At 61.4% G+C, this 17,333-nt stretch overlaps 7 protein-coding genes across 7 annotated transcripts; 3 read left to right on the top strand and 4 right to left on the bottom strand.

The window, feature by feature from the left end:
* Nucleotides 1-2,272: 2,272 nt before the first annotated feature.
* Nucleotides 2,273-2,638, bottom strand: LOC311200311 (feather keratin 3-like; the record flags this gene model as incomplete). Its single annotated transcript, XM_084274513.1, has 1 exon — nt 2,273-2,638. The coding sequence occupies one exon, from the start codon at nt 2,636-2,638 to the stop codon at nt 2,273-2,275; it is 366 nt and encodes a 121-aa protein (XP_084130639.1).
* Nucleotides 2,639-4,142: 1,504 nt separating this feature from the next.
* Nucleotides 4,143-4,508, top strand: LOC311200395 (feather keratin 3-like; the record flags this gene model as incomplete). The annotated part of the gene is made up of 1 exon (XM_084274617.1): nt 4,143-4,508. The coding sequence occupies one exon, from the start codon at nt 4,143-4,145 to the stop codon at nt 4,506-4,508; it is 366 nt and encodes a 121-aa protein (XP_084130743.1).
* A 2,355-nt stretch (nt 4,509-6,863) lies between these two features.
* LOC311200460 (feather keratin 3-like) lies at nt 6,864-7,229 on the bottom strand (the record flags this gene model as incomplete). The annotated part of the gene is made up of 1 exon (XM_084274698.1): nt 6,864-7,229. One exon carries the CDS (start codon nt 7,227-7,229, stop codon nt 6,864-6,866), a length of 366 nt encoding a protein of 121 aa, XP_084130824.1.
* Nucleotides 7,230-8,743: 1,514 nt separating this feature from the next.
* On the top strand, nt 8,744-9,109 carry LOC311200373 (feather keratin 3-like; the record flags this gene model as incomplete). The annotated part of the gene is made up of 1 exon (XM_084274585.1): nt 8,744-9,109. One exon carries the CDS (start codon nt 8,744-8,746, stop codon nt 9,107-9,109), a length of 366 nt encoding a protein of 121 aa, XP_084130711.1.
* A 2,813-nt stretch (nt 9,110-11,922) lies between these two features.
* On the bottom strand, nt 11,923-12,288 carry LOC311200374 (feather keratin 3-like; the record flags this gene model as incomplete). The annotated part of the gene is made up of 1 exon (XM_084274586.1): nt 11,923-12,288. The coding sequence occupies one exon, from the start codon at nt 12,286-12,288 to the stop codon at nt 11,923-11,925; it is 366 nt and encodes a 121-aa protein (XP_084130712.1).
* Nucleotides 12,289-13,788: 1,500 nt separating this feature from the next.
* Nucleotides 13,789-14,154, top strand: LOC311200407 (feather keratin 3-like; the record flags this gene model as incomplete). Its single annotated transcript, XM_084274633.1, has 1 exon — nt 13,789-14,154. One exon carries the CDS (start codon nt 13,789-13,791, stop codon nt 14,152-14,154), a length of 366 nt encoding a protein of 121 aa, XP_084130759.1.
* A 2,813-nt stretch (nt 14,155-16,967) lies between these two features.
* Nucleotides 16,968-17,333, bottom strand: LOC311200434 (feather keratin 3-like; the record flags this gene model as incomplete). The annotated part of the gene is made up of 1 exon (XM_084274662.1): nt 16,968-17,333. The coding sequence occupies one exon, from the start codon at nt 17,331-17,333 to the stop codon at nt 16,968-16,970; it is 366 nt and encodes a 121-aa protein (XP_084130788.1).

Raw genomic sequence — 17,333 nt, 5'->3', positions numbered from 1 at the left:
CGGGGCTCCTTGGGAGAGGGAGGATGCAGGCAGCAGGCAGGGGGAGAGGGTGCCTTTTGGTGTGGCTTGCAGGAGCTGGGGCAAGGGCCGAGAGCAGGACAGGCCCTGGCAGTGCTCCTTTGCTTGGCCTTCTCGCACTGGGAGCGGGACAAGGTCCCACAGCTGCACAGAAACACCTCTTGACGCCTTCCTGTCAGAAATATGTGTGGCAATTGAAGCGACGGCCTGAGCATCCTCACAGCATCACAGATTCACTGAATCACAAGGTTGAAAAAGACCTTTAAGCTCATCAAGTCCAACCATTCCTGTTCTAGGCTAAACCAGATCCCTGAGCACCTCGTCTGTCCTTTTGTTAAAGACATCCATGTGCGCAATCTCATCCCCTACATGGGCAGCCTGTTCCACAGCCCCACAACTCTTTCAGGGAAGAATCTTTCGTTCCCATCTGAGCTGAACTTGCCCTGTCACAGCTTGAGCCCATTGCCCCTTGGCCCATCTCCTGTCCCCTGGCTGAGGAGACCATCGCCCACATCTCTACAACTTCCCTTTATGTAGATGTAGGTGGTGATACAGTCTCCCCTCAGCCTCCTCTTCTCCAGGCTCAACACCCCCAGCTCCCTCAGCTGCTCTTCATAGGATTTGCCCCCCAGCCTCTTACCCAGCCTGGTTGCCCTTCTCTGGACTTGCTCAATGTCCTTCTGATGGTGAGGAGCCCAGAACTGGACCCAGCACTCACGGTGCAGCCTCACCAGTGCCCAGTCCAGGGACACAATCCCCTCCCCAGACCTACTGGCCACACTATTTCTGATACAAGCCAGGATGCCATTGGCCTTCCTGGCCACCTGGGCACACTGCTGGCTCATATTCAGCCTGCAGTCACCCAACACCCCCAGGTCCTTCTCTGCCTGGCAGCTCTCCAGCCAGTCTCCCTCAGACTGTAGCTGCTCCAGGTTGTTCTGTCCCATGTGCAGAACTCTGCACTTGGCCTTGTTAAACCTCATCCCACTGGTCTCAGCCCATCAGTCTGGTCTGTTCAGGCTTTACCGAACTCCAGGTAGACACATCCAGCCTTCCCCTCGTCCATTAAGCCGGTCACCTTGTCCTAGAAGGTGATCAGGTTAGGTTGACAGCATCTGCCTTTTGGAAGCCCATGTTGCCTGGGCCTGATCCCCTGGCCATCACAAATGTGCTGCATGGTAACTCTCAAGATGACCCTCTCCATGACCTTCCCCAGGACTGAGGTCAGACTGACAGGCCTGAAGTTCCCAGGATCCTCCCTCCGACCCTTCTTATATATGGGTGAAACATCTGCCAGGCTGCAGTTGAGTGGAACTTCCCCAGTCTGACAGGATTGCTGGGAGATCATGGAAATGGGTTTGGCAGGCATATCTCCCTGTTCTCTCAGTACCCTGGGGTGGATTCCATCTGGCCCCATTGATTTGCAGATGTCTACCTGGCCGAGTAGGTCACTAATCGTTTCCTCTTGAACCATGGGAACTTTGTTGTGCTTCCCATCCCTGTCAGCCATTTCCTGAGGACGAGCACTCAGGGAATGACCAGTTTTACTATTAAAGATTGAGGGAAAGAAGGAATTAATTCTCCTCTGCTTTCTCATCCTTGGCCTTTGGCACAGCTGTGGAGGCACAGAGGGGCTGGAGCTGTGGCTGCCATTGCCCCAGGCTGGCACCAAGACCCTGGCACAGCCCCGCTCACAGCCTGTCAGCCGGCAGGTCTGACACACTGCCCCAGGCTGCACGTCCTGCAGGCAGGTCCCTGGAGTCCAGTTGCGGGACCTTGTGTGGCCAGAGCTGCCAGGGCTGGGATTCTGGCCACGGGCAGCTCAGCCCGGCTCTGCTGTGGCTCAGAGACTGCCCAGGCCCAGCTGGGTGGCAGGGGGGAGAATGTGCAGGCTCAGGGAGCCCCTGTGGCTCCCAAGGAGTCTCAAAGGAAAACCAGAGAGGCAGGTGTTGGGTGCAGGATTGTTTTATTGCCAGGACACGAAAGGCTCAACCAGAGAGAAGACACCTATGGCAGAGGCAGGCAGGTTGTCCCCCCCGGGCTTCAAGAGAGCTGCTCCTTCAGGCTTCTCTCAGGAGGTGGCTGCTGCAGGGAGAAGCAAGTGCCCCGTGGCACAATGGTGGAGTCGTGCAACTGGGCGCAGGCAGGAGCAAAAAGGAGGAGAGGTGGCGTGAAGAGAGGGGAAGGAGGGAGGAAAGCAGAGGAGGTGTGAGGTTCACAGGCCCTTTGGGATTCTGGGGCCCTTGGGTGTGGTCTAGCAGGGCCCACAGGTGTCCCAGAGCTTCTTGCTGTAGCGGGGCAAGATGCACGGGCTGCAGGCGGGAGCAGCGTAGGGTCTGCCAAAGGTGCAGAGGCCCCCTGAGCCCAGGGTGGCCCCAGCACCGTAGAGGCCCCCCAGCCCCAGGGAGCCCCCAAAGGCGGGTGCTCCGGAGGAGCCCACCACGGCTTGCTGGGGGAAGGAGCTGAGGATGGGGCCGGGGAAGGTGACGACCACGGGGGGCGGCTGGATCAGGGCCGACGAGTCGGGGCACTGCCGCGCGCACAGCTCGTTGCAGCTCTCAGCGATGGGCTGGGGGACGGCGACGCCGGTTTTCGGTGGGCACAGGTCGTAGCAAGACATCTTGGAGTGAGATGGGTGGGTGCTCTGCAAGAGGGCAGAGATTGTAGGACAGTAGCCCGAGGACCAGGGACCAGAGCCGCAGCAGAGGTCCAGCAGGAGAAGCGCTGGCAGACTTACCCTGTTCTCTGAGGAGAAGGCGGCCAGAGCAGCGGTAGGGAGAGCCTGGAGTGGGCAGAGCTTTTATAGTGGCCCTGCCATTGCTCAGCACCTCCGGGGCCAATGTGCAGAGGCGGCACTCCCACCTGCCCACTCTGATGACAAGGCTGTCCCGCTCCTGCCCCTCCCTGAGTCAGCATCCCCGGGACACACCAGCCGCTTGCCAGGCTTTCGGCCCCTTTCTGCTTGGTGGGCTCAATGGCAGCAGGCTCTGCCTGCTGGGGCTGCGGACTGGCTGGAAGGAGACCAGGTGGGCTCGGTGCCTCTTTTGTCCTGTACCTGGGGAAGAGCACGAGGGGTCTTTCTGCCCCAGACTCGCCAACGTCAATGGCCAATTCCAGCCTGTTGGGTTAGCGAGTGATGCCTGGTGCTGAGCGGGCAGGGCCTGTGAGGAGTGCCTTTGATTTGCCATTGCCTCACCTCGCGCCTCTGCAGATAATAGGCACACGGCGTAAGTCATGCTGGCACTGGCACGCAGGAAGCTTTTGCCAGGCAGCTTTCTTGGCCAGCGCCAGGACCCTGGTTTTGCCTGTTGGGCCGCAAGGAAGGCATGGGGCCGCCCCAAGACCCAGCCCTCGGGGAAGAGCTGCGGCACGCAGGGCGCTTGCAGTCAGCCTGTGTCACGCTGCTCGCCCTCTTACGCAGCCAGATAATGAAAAGTCAGCGGGGCTCATTTGGCCCATTTGCTGTCAGCTGGCAGGTGTCCGAGCCGGGTAATTGCAGGGGCTGATAGAGCGGGCTGGGGCTGGAGAGGAATTGGCGTCAGCAAAACAGCCCCATGACACGGTGGGAAGAGTCGGGCTTTGGCCGCCTATGGCCACGTGCCCCCAGCGTGCCCAGCTCCTCCCCGCGCTGGCCAGCCCAGCATAAAAGCCGTGCCCTGGGTGAGTGCTGGCATCCGCGGCTCCTGCCTCGCTCTGCTCTGCTCTGCTGTGCTCAGGTAAAGGGTGGGTGCCTGTGGGTCCTGGCCTCCTCTGGCAGGGCCCGGCGAGAGAGCTCCTGTGGCCAGGACAGCTCTGTGGGCAGTGGGCATGCTGGCAGCAGGGTGGGAGGGCCTATTAGGCCGGAGCCACAGACACACAGTGCCAGATCCTGCACAGGTTCTTGGGGAGGGCTTGTGTGCCCAAAGAGGTCTAGGAGAGGGGTGTGAAGAGCTCGGGGCTGTGAGGGCTGGCTGCTCAGAAGGCAAGAGGTAGGCAGCGTGGTGCAAGGTGATGGCTCTGGCCCCTCCGGCTGCAGGACAGGCCTGGGAACCGGAACAGGGCACTGCTGGGCCGGGGGATCTCCTCCAGCCCCATGACTCCAGTCCTGGGGCCCTGTGTTTCAGGCTCGGCCCTCTCACTCCAAGATGTCTTGCTACGACCTGTGCCCACCGAAAACCGGCGTCGCCGTCCCCCAGCCCATCGCTGAGAGCTGCAACGAGCTGTGCGCGCGGCAGTGCCCCGACTCGTCGGCCCTGATCCAGCCGCCCCCCGTGGTCGTCACCTTCCCCGGCCCCATCCTCAGCTCCTTCCCCCAGCAAGCCGTGGTGGGCTCCTCCGGAGCACCCGCCTTTGGGGGCTCCCTGGGGCTGGGGGGCCTCTACGGCGCTGGGGCCACCCTGGGCTCAGGGGGCCTCTGCACCTTTGGCAGACCCTACGCTGCTCCCGCCTGCAGCCCGTGCGTCTTGCCCCGCTACAGCAAGAAGCTCTGGGACACCTGTGGGCCCTGCTAGACCACACCCAAAGCCCCTGCTGCTGTCCCCCGCCCAAGCACCAATGCTACCACCGCCCATGCAGCCCTGAGCTGGTGGGCAGGGGGCACTGAGGACCGCTGAGCAGTCCAGACTCATCCAGTGCCTGGGCAGCTGGCTGTACCGCACAGCCTCAGTCTCCCATTTGCTCTGCTCATGCTCTCTACCTTCGTCCTCTCCAGCCTTCTGCATCCTGTCAGACAGACAGGTGGGCACAGAAGGCTCTCCGGGGCTGAAGGGACAAGGCCTGGGAATCTGGAATGCCGCCCCAAAGAGGCATCTAGAACCCTGCTCTGGAGAAGATCCCTCTTCGGCCCCAACAGCTGGCAACCAGACTCACTAGGTCATGCCCACCATCTCTGTGACAATCTCTCCTGCCCCTCTGGGCACAATAAAGCTTTCCTGCAGCCAAGTCGTGTCTCCCTCTCTCTTAGTCCCAACTTGGGCAGACCCCCGAGGCCGGTGTCCCTCAGGTGTGGGAGTGGAAATGTGGTCCTGAGATGCCCAGGCAAGGTGACCGGGGTTCTTTGGGAGAGGGAGGATGCAGGCAGCAGGCAGGGGGAGAGGGAGCCTTTTGGTGGGGCTTGCAGGAGCTGGGGCAAGGGCCGAGAGCAGGACAGGCCCTGGCAGTGCTCCTTTGCTTGGCCTTCTCGCACTGGGAGCGGGACAAGGTCCCACAGCTGCACAGAAACACAGCAGCATTTGGGGCATCTGCACAGAGGAGGGAGGACAAGGACAGGTCTCAAGCAGCTGGTCAGCAAGGGCTGTGCGGGTCCTGGGGGCAGCACCATGAGCATGAGAGGCAAGAGGCTCTGGGACAAAGGGGGCCAGCCTTGTCCTGATCTGCGTGTGCAGCAGTGTGGCCAGAGGTGCAGGGACGGGAAACTGGGCCTCTGGTCATCCCAGGCGCTGCCACCCCTGCGGTGCTGTGTCCAGTGCTGGGCTCCCCAGGGACGTGCAGCTACTGCAGACAGTCCAACAAAGGGCCACGCAGACCATGGAGGAACAGGTAGCTTGTCTTCTCTGAGAAGATCCTCTGAGTGCTGGGGCTGTTCCTCCTGGCCCCGAGGAGGCTCAGGCCGTCGCTTCAATTGCCACACACATTTCTGAAAGGCTGGAGCCAGGCTCTTCTCAGAGATGCCCAGTAACAGCACAAGAAGCCACAGATACAGAGTGAAACCCCCGAGGCTCCACATCAGCTTTCCCGAGCAGTTTTTCTCTCTGAGGCTGACCGAGCTCTGGCCCAGGTGGCCACGGGACATTGGGAGCCTCCGTCCTTGGAGCTGTGCAAAGCCCTCTGGACGTGGTGCTGGGCAGCTGGCTCTGGGGGATGCTGCTTGAGGCAGCAGCAGCAGCAGCATGAGAAGATGCCCTGCAAAAGTTCCTCCCAAAGGAATCCCCTGTGACGTGTGTGCTTTAAAGTCTGCGGCACAGATCCAAGAAGGAACTAAGCCTGTTGCTGTGTGCTGGGGGTGAGATGGGGAAGGGGAAGGCTGAGAGGGCAGGGGAAATGGAAAATGAAGAAGAGAGAAGGGGTAAAGGAAAGGGAAGGATAAGAAGGAGAGACAAGGGAAGGGGACAGAGGAAAAGAGGGCAAGAAGAAGGTGGAGGTAAGAAGAGTAAAGGGAAGGAAAAGGGGATAGGGAATAGGAAGGGGAAGCCTCCTCTTTGCTTTCTCTCCCTGGGACTTTTGCACAGCTGTGGAGGCACAGAGGGGCTGGAGCTGTGCCAGACATTGCCCCAGGCTGGCACCAAGACCCTGGCACAGCCCTGCTCATAGCGTGGCAGACGGCAGGTCTGACACACTGCCCCAGGCTGCAGGTCCTGCAGGCAGGTCCCTGGAGTCCAGTTGCGGGACCTTGTGTGGCCAGAGCTGCCAGGGCTGGAGCTCTGGCCACGGGCAGCTCAGCCCGGCTCTGCTGTGGCTCAGAGACTGGCCAGGCCCAGCTGGGTGGCAGGGGGGAAATGTGCAGGCTCAGGGAGCCCCTGTGGCTCCCAAGGAGTCTCAAAGGAAAACCAGAGAGGCAGGTGTTGGGTGCAGGATTCTTTTATTGTCAGGGCCTGAAAGGCCCAACCGGAGAGAAGACACCTATGGCAGAGGCAGGCAGGTTATCCCCCCCATGGGCTTCAAGAGAGCTGCTCCTTCAGGCTTCTCTCAGGAGAAGGCTGCTGCAGGGAGAAGCAAGTGCCCCGTGGCACAATGGTGGAGTCGTGCAACTGGGCACAGGCAGAAGCAAAAAGGAGGAGAGGTGGCATGAAGAGAGGGGAAGGAGGGAGGAAAGGAGAGGAGGTGTGAGGTTCACAGGCCTTGGGGGCCCTGGGAGCTATGGGTGTGGTCTAGCAGGGCCCACAGGTGTTCCAGAGCTTCTTGCTGTAGCGGGGCAAGACGCACGGGCTGCAGGCGGGAGCAGCGTAGGGTCTGCCAAAGGTGCAGAGGCCCCCTGAGCCCAGGGTGGCCCCAGCGCCGTAGAGGCCCCCCAGCCCCAGGGAGCCCCCAAAGGCGGGTGCTCCGGAGGAGCCCACCACGGCTTGCTGGGGGAAGGAGCTGAGGATGGGGCCGGGGAAGGTGACGACCACGGGGGGCGGCTGGATCAGGGCCGACGAGTCGGGGCACTGCCGCGCGCACAGCTCGTTGCAGCTCTCAGCGATGGGCTGGGGGACGGCGACGCCGGTTTTCGGTGGGCACAGGTCGTAGCAAGACATCTTGGTGTGAGATGGGTGGGTGCTCTGCAAGAGGGCAGAGATTGTAGGACAGTAGCCCGAGGAGCAGGGACCAGAGCCGCAGCAGAGCTCCAGCAGGAGAAGCGCTGGCAGACTTACCCTGTTCTCTGAGGAGAAGGCGGCCAGAGCAGCGGTAGGGAGAGCCTGGAGTGGGCAGAGCTTTTATAGTGGCCCTGCCATTGCTCAGCACCTCCTGGGCCAATGTGCAGAGGCGGCACTCCCACCTGCCCACTCTGATGACAAGGCTGTCCCGCTCCTGCCCCTCCCTGAGTCAGCATCCCCGGGACACACCAGCACGTGCCGCTTGCCAGGCTTTCGGCCCCTTTCTGCTTGGTGGGCTCAATGGCAGCAGGCTCTGCCTGCTGGGGCTGCGGACTGGCTGGAAGGAGACCAGGTGGGCTCGGTGCCTCTTTCGTCCTGTACCTGGGGAAGAGCACGAGGGGTCTTTCTGCCCCAGACTCGCCAACGTCAATGGCCAATTCCAGCCTGTTGGGCTGGCGAGTGATGCCTGGTGCTGAGCGGGCAGGGCCTGTGAGGAGTGCCTTTGATTTGCCATTGCCTCACCTCGCGCCTCTGCAGATAATAGGCACACGGCGTAAGTCATGCTGGCGCTGGCACGCAGGAAGCTTTTGCCAGGCAGCTTTCTTGGCCAGCGCCAGGACCCTGGTTTTGCCTGTTGGGCCGCAAGGAAGGCATGGGGCCGTCCCGAGACCCAGCCCTCGGGGAAGAGCTGCGGCACGCAGGGCGCTTGCAGTCAGCCTGTGTCACGCTGCTCGCCCTCTTACGCAGCCAGATAATGAAAAGTCAGCGGGGCTCATTTGGCCCATTTGCTGTCAGCTGGCAGGTGTCCGAGCCGGGTAATTGCAGGGGCTGATAGAGCGGGCTGGGGCTGGAGAGGAATTGGCGTCAGCAAAACAGCCCCATGACACGGTGGGAAGAGTCGGGCTTTGGCCGCCTATGGCCACGTGCCCCCAGCGTGCCCAGCTCCTCCCCGCGCTGGCCAGCCCAGCATAAAAGCCGTGCCCTGGGTGAGTGCTGGCATCCGCGGCTCCTGCCTCGCTCTGCTCTGCTCTGCTGTGCTCAGGTAAAGGGCGGGTGGGTGCCTGTGGGTCCTGGCCTCCTCTGGCAGGGCCCGGCGAGAGAGCTCCTGTGGCCAGGACAGCTCTGTGGGCAGTGGGCGTGCTGGCAGCAGGCTGGGAGGGCCCAGGGGTCCTAAGCCATGGACAAGCAGAGCCAGATCCTGCACAGGCTCTTGGGGAGGGCTTGTGTGCTCAGAGAGGGCAAGGAGAGGGGTGCAGAGAGCCGGGAGCTGAGAGGGCTGGCTGGTCAGAGGGCAAGAGGTAGGCAGCGTGGTGCAAGGTGATGGCTCTGGCCCCTCCAGCTGCAGGACAGGCCTGGGAAAAGGAACAGGGCACTGCTGGGCCGGGGGATCTCCTCCAGCCCGATGACTCCAGTCCTGGGGCCCTGTGTTTCAGGCTCGGCCCTCTCACTCCAAGATGTCTTGCTACGACCTGTGCCCACCGAAAACCGGCGTCGCCGTCCCCCAGCCCATCGCTGAGAGCTGCAACGAGCTGTGCGCGCGGCAGTGCCCCGACTCGTCGGCCCTGATCCAGCCGCCCCCCGTGGTCGTCACCTTCCCCGGCCCCATCCTCAGCTCCTTCCCCCAGCAAGCCGTGGTGGGCTCCTCCGGAGCACCCGCCTTTGGGGGCTCCCTGGGGCTTGGGGGCCTCTACGGCGCTGGAGCCACCCTGGGCTCAGGGGGCCTCTGCACCTTTGGCAGACCCTACGCTGCTCCCGCCTGCAGCCCGTGCGTCTTGCCCCGCTACAGCAAGAAGCTCTGGGACACCTGTGGGCCCTGCTAGACTAGACCCAAAGCTCCCAGGGATCCCAAGGCTTGTGAACCTCACACCTCCTCTGCTTTCCTCCCTCCTGCCCCTCTTTTCACGCCGCATCTCCTCCTTTTTGCTCCCTCCTGCGCCCAGTTGCACGACTCCACCATTGTGCCACGGGGCACTTGCTTCTCCCTGCAGCAGCCACCTCCTGAGAGAAGCCTGAAGGAGCAGCTCTCTTGAAGCCCATGGGGGGGACAACCTGCCTGCCTCTGCCATAGGTGTCTTCTCTCTGGTTGGGCCTTTCGTGCCCTGGCAATAAAAGAATCCTGCACCCAACACCTGCCTCTCTGGTTTTCCTTTGAGACTCCTTGGGAGCCACAGGGGCTCCCTGAGCCTGCACATTTCCTCCCTGCCACCCAGCTGGGCCTGGGCAGTCTCTGAGCCACAGCAGAGCCGGGCTGAGCTGCCCGTGGCCAGAGCCCCAGCCCTGGCAGCTCTGGCCACACAAGGTCCCGCAACTGGACTCCAGGGACCTGCCTGCAGGACGTGCAGCCTGGGGCAGTGTGTCAGACCTGCCGGCTGACAGGCTGTGAGCGGGGCTGTGCCAGGGTCTTGGTGCCAGCCTGGGGCAATGGCTGCCACAGCTCCAGCCCCTCTGTGCCTCCACAGCTGTGCCAAAGGCCAAGGATGAGAAAGCAAAGAGGAGAATTAATTCCTGCTTTACCTCAATCTTTAATAGTAAAACTGGTCATTCCCTGAGTGCTCATCCTCAGGAAATGGCTGACAGGGATGGGAAGCACAACAAAGTTCCCATGGTTCAGGAGGAAACGATTAGTGACCTACTCAGCCAGTTAGACACCTACAGATCAATGGGACCAGATGGAATCCACCCCAGGGTACTGAGAGAACTGGCAGATGTGCCTCCCAAACCCCTTTCCATGATCTCCCAGCAATCCTGTCAGACTGGGGAAGTTCCACTCGACTGCAGCCTGGCAGATGTTTCACCCATATATAAGAAGGGTCGGAGGGAGGATCCTGGGAACTTCAGGCCTGTCAGTCTGACCTCAGTCCTGGGGAAGGTCATGAAGAGGGTCATCTTGGGAGTTACCATGCAGCACATGTGTGATGGCCAGGGGATCAGGGGTAGCCAACATGGGCTTCCAAAAGGCAGATGCTGTCAACCTAACCTGATCACCTTCTAGGACAGGGTGACTCCCTTAATGGACGAGGGGAAGGCTGGATGTGTCTACCTGGAGTTCGGTAAAGCCTGAACAGACTGGACTGATGGGCTGAGACCAGTGGGATGAGGTTTAACAAGGCCAAGTGCAGAGTGCTGCACATGGGACAGAACAACCCCAAGCATCACGACAGGCTGGGGGTAGACTGACTGGAGAGCTGTCAGGCAGAGAAGGACCTGGGGGTGTTGGGTGACTGCAGGCTGAATATGAGCCAGCAGTGTGCCCAGGTGGCCAGGAAGGCCAATGGCATCCTGGCTTGTATCAGAAATAGTGTGACCAGTAGGTCTGGGGAGGGGATTGTGTGCCTGTACTGGGCACTGGTGAGGCTGCACCTTGAGTGCTGGGTCTAGTTCTGGGCTCCTCACCATCAGAAGGACATTGAGCGAGTCCAGAGAAGGGCAACCAGGCTGGGGAAGGGGCTGGGGGGCAAATCCTATGAAGAGTGGCTGAGGGAGCTGGGGGTGTTGAGCCTGGAGAAGAGGAGGCTGAGGGGAGACTGTATCACCACCTACAACTACGTAGAGGGAAGTTGTAGAGAGGTGGGCGATGGTCTCTTCAGCCAGGGGACAGGAGATGGGCCAAGGGGCAATGGGCTCAAGCTGTGACAGGGCAGGGTCAGCTCAGCTGGGAGGGAAAGGGTCTTCCCTGAAAGAGTTGTGGGGCTGTGGCACAGGCTGCCTGGGGAGGGGATGAGTCTGCACCCCTGGATGTGTTTAAAAAAAGGATGGACGAGGTGCTCAGGGATCTGGTTTAGCCTAGAACAGGAATGGTTGGACTTGATGAGCTTAAAGGTCTTTTTCAACCTTGTGATTCAGTGAATCTGTGATGCTGTGAGGAGGCTCAGGCCGTCGCTTCAATTGCCACACATATTTCTGAAATGAAGGCGTCAAGAGGTGTTTCTGTGCAGCTGTGGGACCTTGTCCCGCTCCCAGTGCGAGAAGGCCAAGCAAAGGAGCACTGCCAGGGCCTGTCCTGCTCTCGGCCCTTGCCCCAGCTCCTGCAAGCCCCACCAAAAGGCTCCCTCTCCTGCCACCAGCTGCCTGCATCCTCCCTCTCCCAAGGAGCCCCGGTCACCTTGCCTGGGCATCCCAGGACCACATTTCCACTCCCACACCTGAGGGACACCGGCCTCGGGGGTCTGCCCAAGTTGGGACTAAGAGAGAGGGAGACACGACTTGGCTGCAGGAAAGCTTTATTGTGCCCAGAGGGGCAGGAGAGATTGTCACAGAGATGGTGGGCATGACGTAGTGAGGCTGGTTGCCAGCTGTTGGGGCCAAAGAGCGATCTTCTCCAGAGCAGGGTTTCAAATGCCTCTTTGGGGTGTGATTCCAGATTCCCAAGCCTTGTCCCTTCAGCCCCATAGAGCCTTCTGTGCCCACCTGTCCGTCTGACAGGATACAGAAGGCTGGAAAGGAGGAAGGCAGAGAACAAGAGAAGAGCGAATGAGAGAATGAGGCTGTGCGGCACTGCCAGCTGCCCAGGCACTGGATGAGGTTGGACTGCTCAGCGCTCCTCAGTGCCCCCTGCCCACCAGCTCAGGGCTACATGGGCGGTGGTAGCATTGGTGCTTGGGCGGGGGACAGCGGCCGGGGCTTTGGGTGTGGTCTAGCAGGGCCCACAGGTGTCCCAGAGCTTCTTGCTGTAGCGGGGCAAGACGCACGGGCTGCAGGCGGGAGCAGCGTAGGGTCTGCCAAAGGTGCAGAGGCCCCCTGAGCCCAGGGTGGCCCCAGCGCCGTAGAGGCCCCCCAGCCCCAGGGAGCCCCCAAAGGCGGGTGCTCCGGAGGAGCCCACCACGGCTTGCTGGGGGAAGGAGCTGAGGATGGGGCCGGGGAAGGTGACGACCACGGGGGGCGGCTGGATCAGGGCCGACGAGTCGGGGCACTGCCGCGCGCACAGCTCGTTGCAGCTCTCAGCGATGGGCTTGGGGACGGCGACGCCGGTTTTCGGTGGGCACAGGTCGTAGCAAGACATCTTGGTGTGAGATGGGTGGGTGCTCTGCAAGAGGGCAGAGATTATAGGACAGTAGCCCGAGGAGCAGGGACCAGAGCCGCAGCAGAGCTCCAGCAGGAGAAGCGCTGGCAGACTTACCCTGTTCTCTGAGGAGAAGGCGGCCAGAGCAGCGGTAGGGAGAGCCTGGAGTGGGCAGAGCTTTTATAGTGGCCCTGCCATTGCTCAGCACCTCCTGGGCCAATGTGCAGAGGCGGCACTCCCACCTGCCCACTCTGATGACAAGGCTGTCCCGCTCCTGCCCCTCCCTGAGTCAGCATCCCCGGGACACACCAGCACGTGCCGCTTGCCAGGCTTTCGGCCCCTTTCTGCTTGGTGGGGCTCTGCCTGCTGAGGCTGCACACTGGCTGGAAGGAGACCAGGTGGGCTCGGTGCTCCTTTCGTCCTGTACCTGGGGAAGAGCACGAGGGGTCTTTCTCCCCCAGACTCGCCAACGTCAATGGCCAATTCCAGCCTGTTGGGCCGGCGAGTAATGCCTGGTGCTGAGCGGGCAGGGCCTGTGAGGAGTGCCTTTGATTTGCCATTGCCTCACCTCGCGCCTCTGCAGATAATAGGCACACGGCGTAAGTCATGCTGGCGCTGGCACGCAGGAAGCTTTTGCCAGGCAGCTTTCTTGGCCAGCGCCAGGACCCTGGTTTTGCCTGTTGGGCCGCAAGGAAGGCATGGGGCCGCCCCGAGACCCAGCCCTCGGGGAAGAGCTGCGGCACGCAGGGCGCTTGCAGTCAGCCTGTGTCACGCTGCTCGCCCTCTTACGCAGCCAGATAATGAAAAGTCAGCGGGGCTCATTTGGCCCATTTGCTGTCAGCTGGCAGGTGTCCGAGCCGGGTAATTGCAGGGGCTGATAGAGCGGGCTGGGGCTGGAGAGGAATCGGCGTCAGCAAAACAGCCCCATGACACGGTGGGAAGAGTCGGGCTTTGGCCGCCTATGGCCACGTGCCCCCAGCGTGCCCAGCTCCTCCCCGCGCTGGCCAGCCCAGCATAAAAGCCGTGCCCTGGGTGAGTGCTGGCATCCGCGGCTCCTGCCTCGCTCTGCTCTGCTCTGCTGTGCTCAGGTAAAGGGCGGGTGGGTGCCTGTGGGTCCTGGCCTCCTCTGGCAGGGCCCGGCGAGAGAGCTCCTGTGGCCAGGACAGCTCTGTGGGCAGTGGGCGTGCTGGCAGCAGGCTGGGAGGGCCCAGGGGTCCTAAGCCATGGACAAGCAGAGCCAGATCCTGCACAGGCTCTTGGGGAGGGCTTGTGTGCTCAGAGAGGGCAAGGAGAGGGGTGCAGAGAGCCGGGAGCTGAGAGGGCTGGCTGGTCAGAGGGCAAGAGGTAGGCAGCGTGGTGCAAGGTGATGGCTCTGGCCCCTCCAGCTGCAGGACAGGCCTGGGAAAAGGAACAGGGCACTGCTGGGCCGGGGGATCTCCTCCAGCCCGATGACTCCAGTCCTGGGGCCCTGTGTTTCAGGCTCGGCCCTCTCACTCCAAGATGTCTTGCTACGACCTGTGCCCACCGAAAACCGGCGTCGCCGTCCCCCAGCCCATCGCTGAGAGCTGCAACGAGCTGTGCGCGCGGCAGTGCCCCGACTCGTCGGCCCTGATCCAGCCGCCCCCCGTGGTCGTCACCTTCCCCGGCCCCATCCTCAGCTCCTTCCCCCAGCAAGCCGTGGTGGGCTCCTCCGGAGCACCCGCCTTTGGGGGCTCCCTGGGGCTTGGGGGCCTCTACGGCGCTGGAGCCACCCTGGGCTCAGGGGGCCTCTGCACCTTTGGCAGACCCTACGCTGCTCCCGCCTGCAGCCCGTGCGTCTTGCCCCGCTACAGCAAGAAGCTCTGGGACACCTGTGGGCCCTGCTAGACTAGACCCAAAGCTCCCAGGGATCCCAAGGCTTGTGAACCTCACACCTCCTCTGCTTTCCTCCCTCCTGCCCCTCTTTTCACGCCGCATCTCCTCCTTTTTGCTCCCTCCTGCGCCCAGTTGCACGACTCCACCATTGTGCCACGGGGCACTTGCTTCTCCCTGCAGCAGCCACCTCCTGAGAGAAGCCTGAAGGAGCAGCTCTCTTGAAGCCCATGGGGGGGACAACCTGCCTGCCTCTGCCATAGGTGTCTTCTCTCTGGTTGGGCCTTTCGTGCCCTGGCAATAAAAGAATCCTGCACCCAACACCTGCCTCTCTGGTTTTCCTTTGAGACTCCTTGGGAGCCACAGGGGCTCCCTGAGCCTGCACATTTCCTCCCTGCCACCCAGCTGGGCCTGGGCAGTCTCTGAGCCACAGCAGAGCCGGGCTGAGCTGCCCGTGGCCAGAGCCCCAGCCCTGGCAGCTCTGGCCACACAAGGTCCCGCAACTGGACTCCAGGGACCTGCCTGCAGGACGTGCAGCCTGGGGCAGTGTGTCAGACCTGCCGGCTGACAGGCTGTGAGCGGGGCTGTGCCAGGGTCTTGGTGCCAGCCTGGGGCAATGGCTGCCACAGCTCCAGCCCCTCTGTGCCTCCACAGCTGTGCCAAAGGCCAAGGATGAGAAAGCAAAGAGGAGAATTAATTCCTGCTTTACCTCAATCTTTAATAGTAAAACTGGTCATTCCCTGAGTGCTCATCCTCAGGAAATGGCTGACAGGGATGGGAAGCACAACAAAGTTCCCATGGTTCAGGAGGAAACGATTAGTGACCTACTCAGCCAGTTAGACACCTACAGATCAATGGGACCAGATGGAATCCACCCCAGGGTACTGAGAGAACTGGCAGATGTGCCTCCCAAACCCCTTTCCATGATCTCCCAGCAATCCTGTCAGACTGGGGAAGTTCCACTCGACTGCAGCCTGGCAGATGTTTCACCCATATATAAGAAGGGTCGGAGGGAGGATCCTGGGAACTTCAGGCCTGTCAGTCTGACCTCAGTCCTGGGGAAGGTCATGAAGAGGGTCATCTTGGGAGTTACCATGCAGCACATGTGTGATGGCCAGGGGATCAGGGGTAGCCAACATGGGCTTCCAAAAGGCAGATGCTGTCAACCTAACCTGATCACCTTCTAGGACAGGGTGACTCCCTTAATGGACGAGGGGAAGGCTGGATGTGTCTACCTGGAGTTCGGTAAAGCCTGAACAGACTGGACTGATGGGCTGAGACCAGTGGGATGAGGTTTAACAAGGCCAAGTGCAGAGTGCTGCACATGGGACAGAACAACCCCAAGCATCACGACAGGCTGGGGGTAGACTGACTGGAGAGCTGTCAGGCAGAGAAGGACCTGGGGGTGTTGGGTGACTGCAGGCTGAATATGAGCCAGCAGTGTGCCCAGGTGGCCAGGAAGGCCAATGGCATCCTGGCTTGTATCAGAAATAGTGTGACCAGTAGGTCTGGGGAGGGGATTGTGTGCCTGTACTGGGCACTGGTGAGGCTGCACCTTGAGTGCTGGGTCTAGTTCTGGGCTCCTCACCATCAGAAGGACATTGAGCGAGTCCAGAGAAGGGCAACCAGGCTGGGGAAGGGGCTGGGGGGCAAATCCTATGAAGAGTGGCTGAGGGAGCTGGGGGTGTTGAGCCTGGAGAAGAGGAGGCTGAGGGGAGACTGTATCACCACCTACAACTACGTAGAGGGAAGTTGTAGAGAGGTGGGCGATGGTCTCTTCAGCCAGGGGACAGGAGATGGGCCAAGGGGCAATGGGCTCAAGCTGTGACAGGGCAGGGTCAGCTCAGCTGGGAGGGAAAGGGTCTTCCCTGAAAGAGTTGTGGGGCTGTGGCACAGGCTGCCTGGGGAGGGGATGAGTCTGCACCCCTGGATGTGTTTAAAAAAAGGATGGACGAGGTGCTCAGGGATCTGGTTTAGCCTAGAACAGGAATGGTTGGACTTGATGAGCTTAAAGGTCTTTTTCAACCTTGTGATTCAGTGAATCTGTGATGCTGTGAGGAGGCTCAGGCCGTCGCTTCAATTGCCACACATATTTCTGAAATGAAGGCGTCAAGAGGTGTTTCTGTGCAGCTGTGGGACCTTGTCCCGCTCCCAGTGCGAGAAGGCCAAGCAAAGGAGCACTGCCAGGGCCTGTCCTGCTCTCGGCCCTTGCCCCAGCTCCTGCAAGCCCCACCAAAAGGCTCCCTCTCCTGCCACCAGCTGCCTGCATCCTCCCTCTCCCAAGGAGCCCCGGTCACCTTGCCTGGGCATCCCAGGACCACATTTCCACTCCCACACCTGAGGGACACCGGCCTCGGGGGTCTGCCCAAGTTGGGACTAAGAGAGAGGGAGACACGACTTGGCTGCAGGAAAGCTTTATTGTGCCCAGAGGGGCAGGAGAGATTGTCACAGAGATGGTGGGCATGACGTAGTGAGGCTGGTTGCCAGCTGTTGGGGCCAAAGAGCGATCTTCTCCAGAGCAGGGTTTCAAATGCCTCTTTGGGGTGTGATTCCAGATTCCCAAGCCTTGTCCCTTCAGCCCCATAGAGCCTTCTGTGCCCACCTGTCCGTCTGACAGGATACAGAAGGCTGGAAAGGAGGAAGGCAGAGAACAAGAGAAGAGCGAATGAGAGAATGAGGCTGTGCGGCACTGCCAGCTGCCCAGGCACTGGATGAGGTTGGACTGCTCAGCGCTCCTCAGTGCCCCCTGCCCACCAGCTCAGGGCTACATGGGCGGTGGTAGCATTGGTGCTTGGGCGGGGGACAGCGGCCGGGGCTTTGGGTGTGGTCTAGCAGGGCCCACAGGTGTCCCAGAGCTTCTTGCTGTAGCGGGGCAAGACGCACGGGCTGCAGGCGGGAGCAGCGTAGGGTCTGCCAAAGGTGCAGAGGCCCCCTGAGCCCAGGGTGGCCCCAGCGCCGTAGAGGCCCCCCAGCCCCAGGGAGCCCCCAAAGGCGGGTGCTCCGGAGGAGCCCACCACGGCTTGCTGGGGGAAGGAGCTGAGGATGGGGCCGGGGAAGGTGACGACCACGGGGGGCGGCTGGATCAGGGCCGACGAGTCGGGGCACTGCCGCGCGCACAGCTCGTTGCAGCTCTCAGCGATGGGCTGGGGGACGGCGACGCCGGTTTTCGGTGGGCACAGGTCGTAGCAAGACAT

The sequence above is a fragment of the Gallinula chloropus genome, assembly GCF_964237585.1.
Source record: "Gallinula chloropus genome assembly, chromosome: 23".
Lineage (NCBI taxonomy): Eukaryota > Metazoa > Chordata > Aves > Gruiformes > Rallidae > Gallinula > Gallinula chloropus.
Note: the sequence above shows the minus strand (reverse complement) of the source record. Positions and strands in the feature narration are given on the sequence as shown.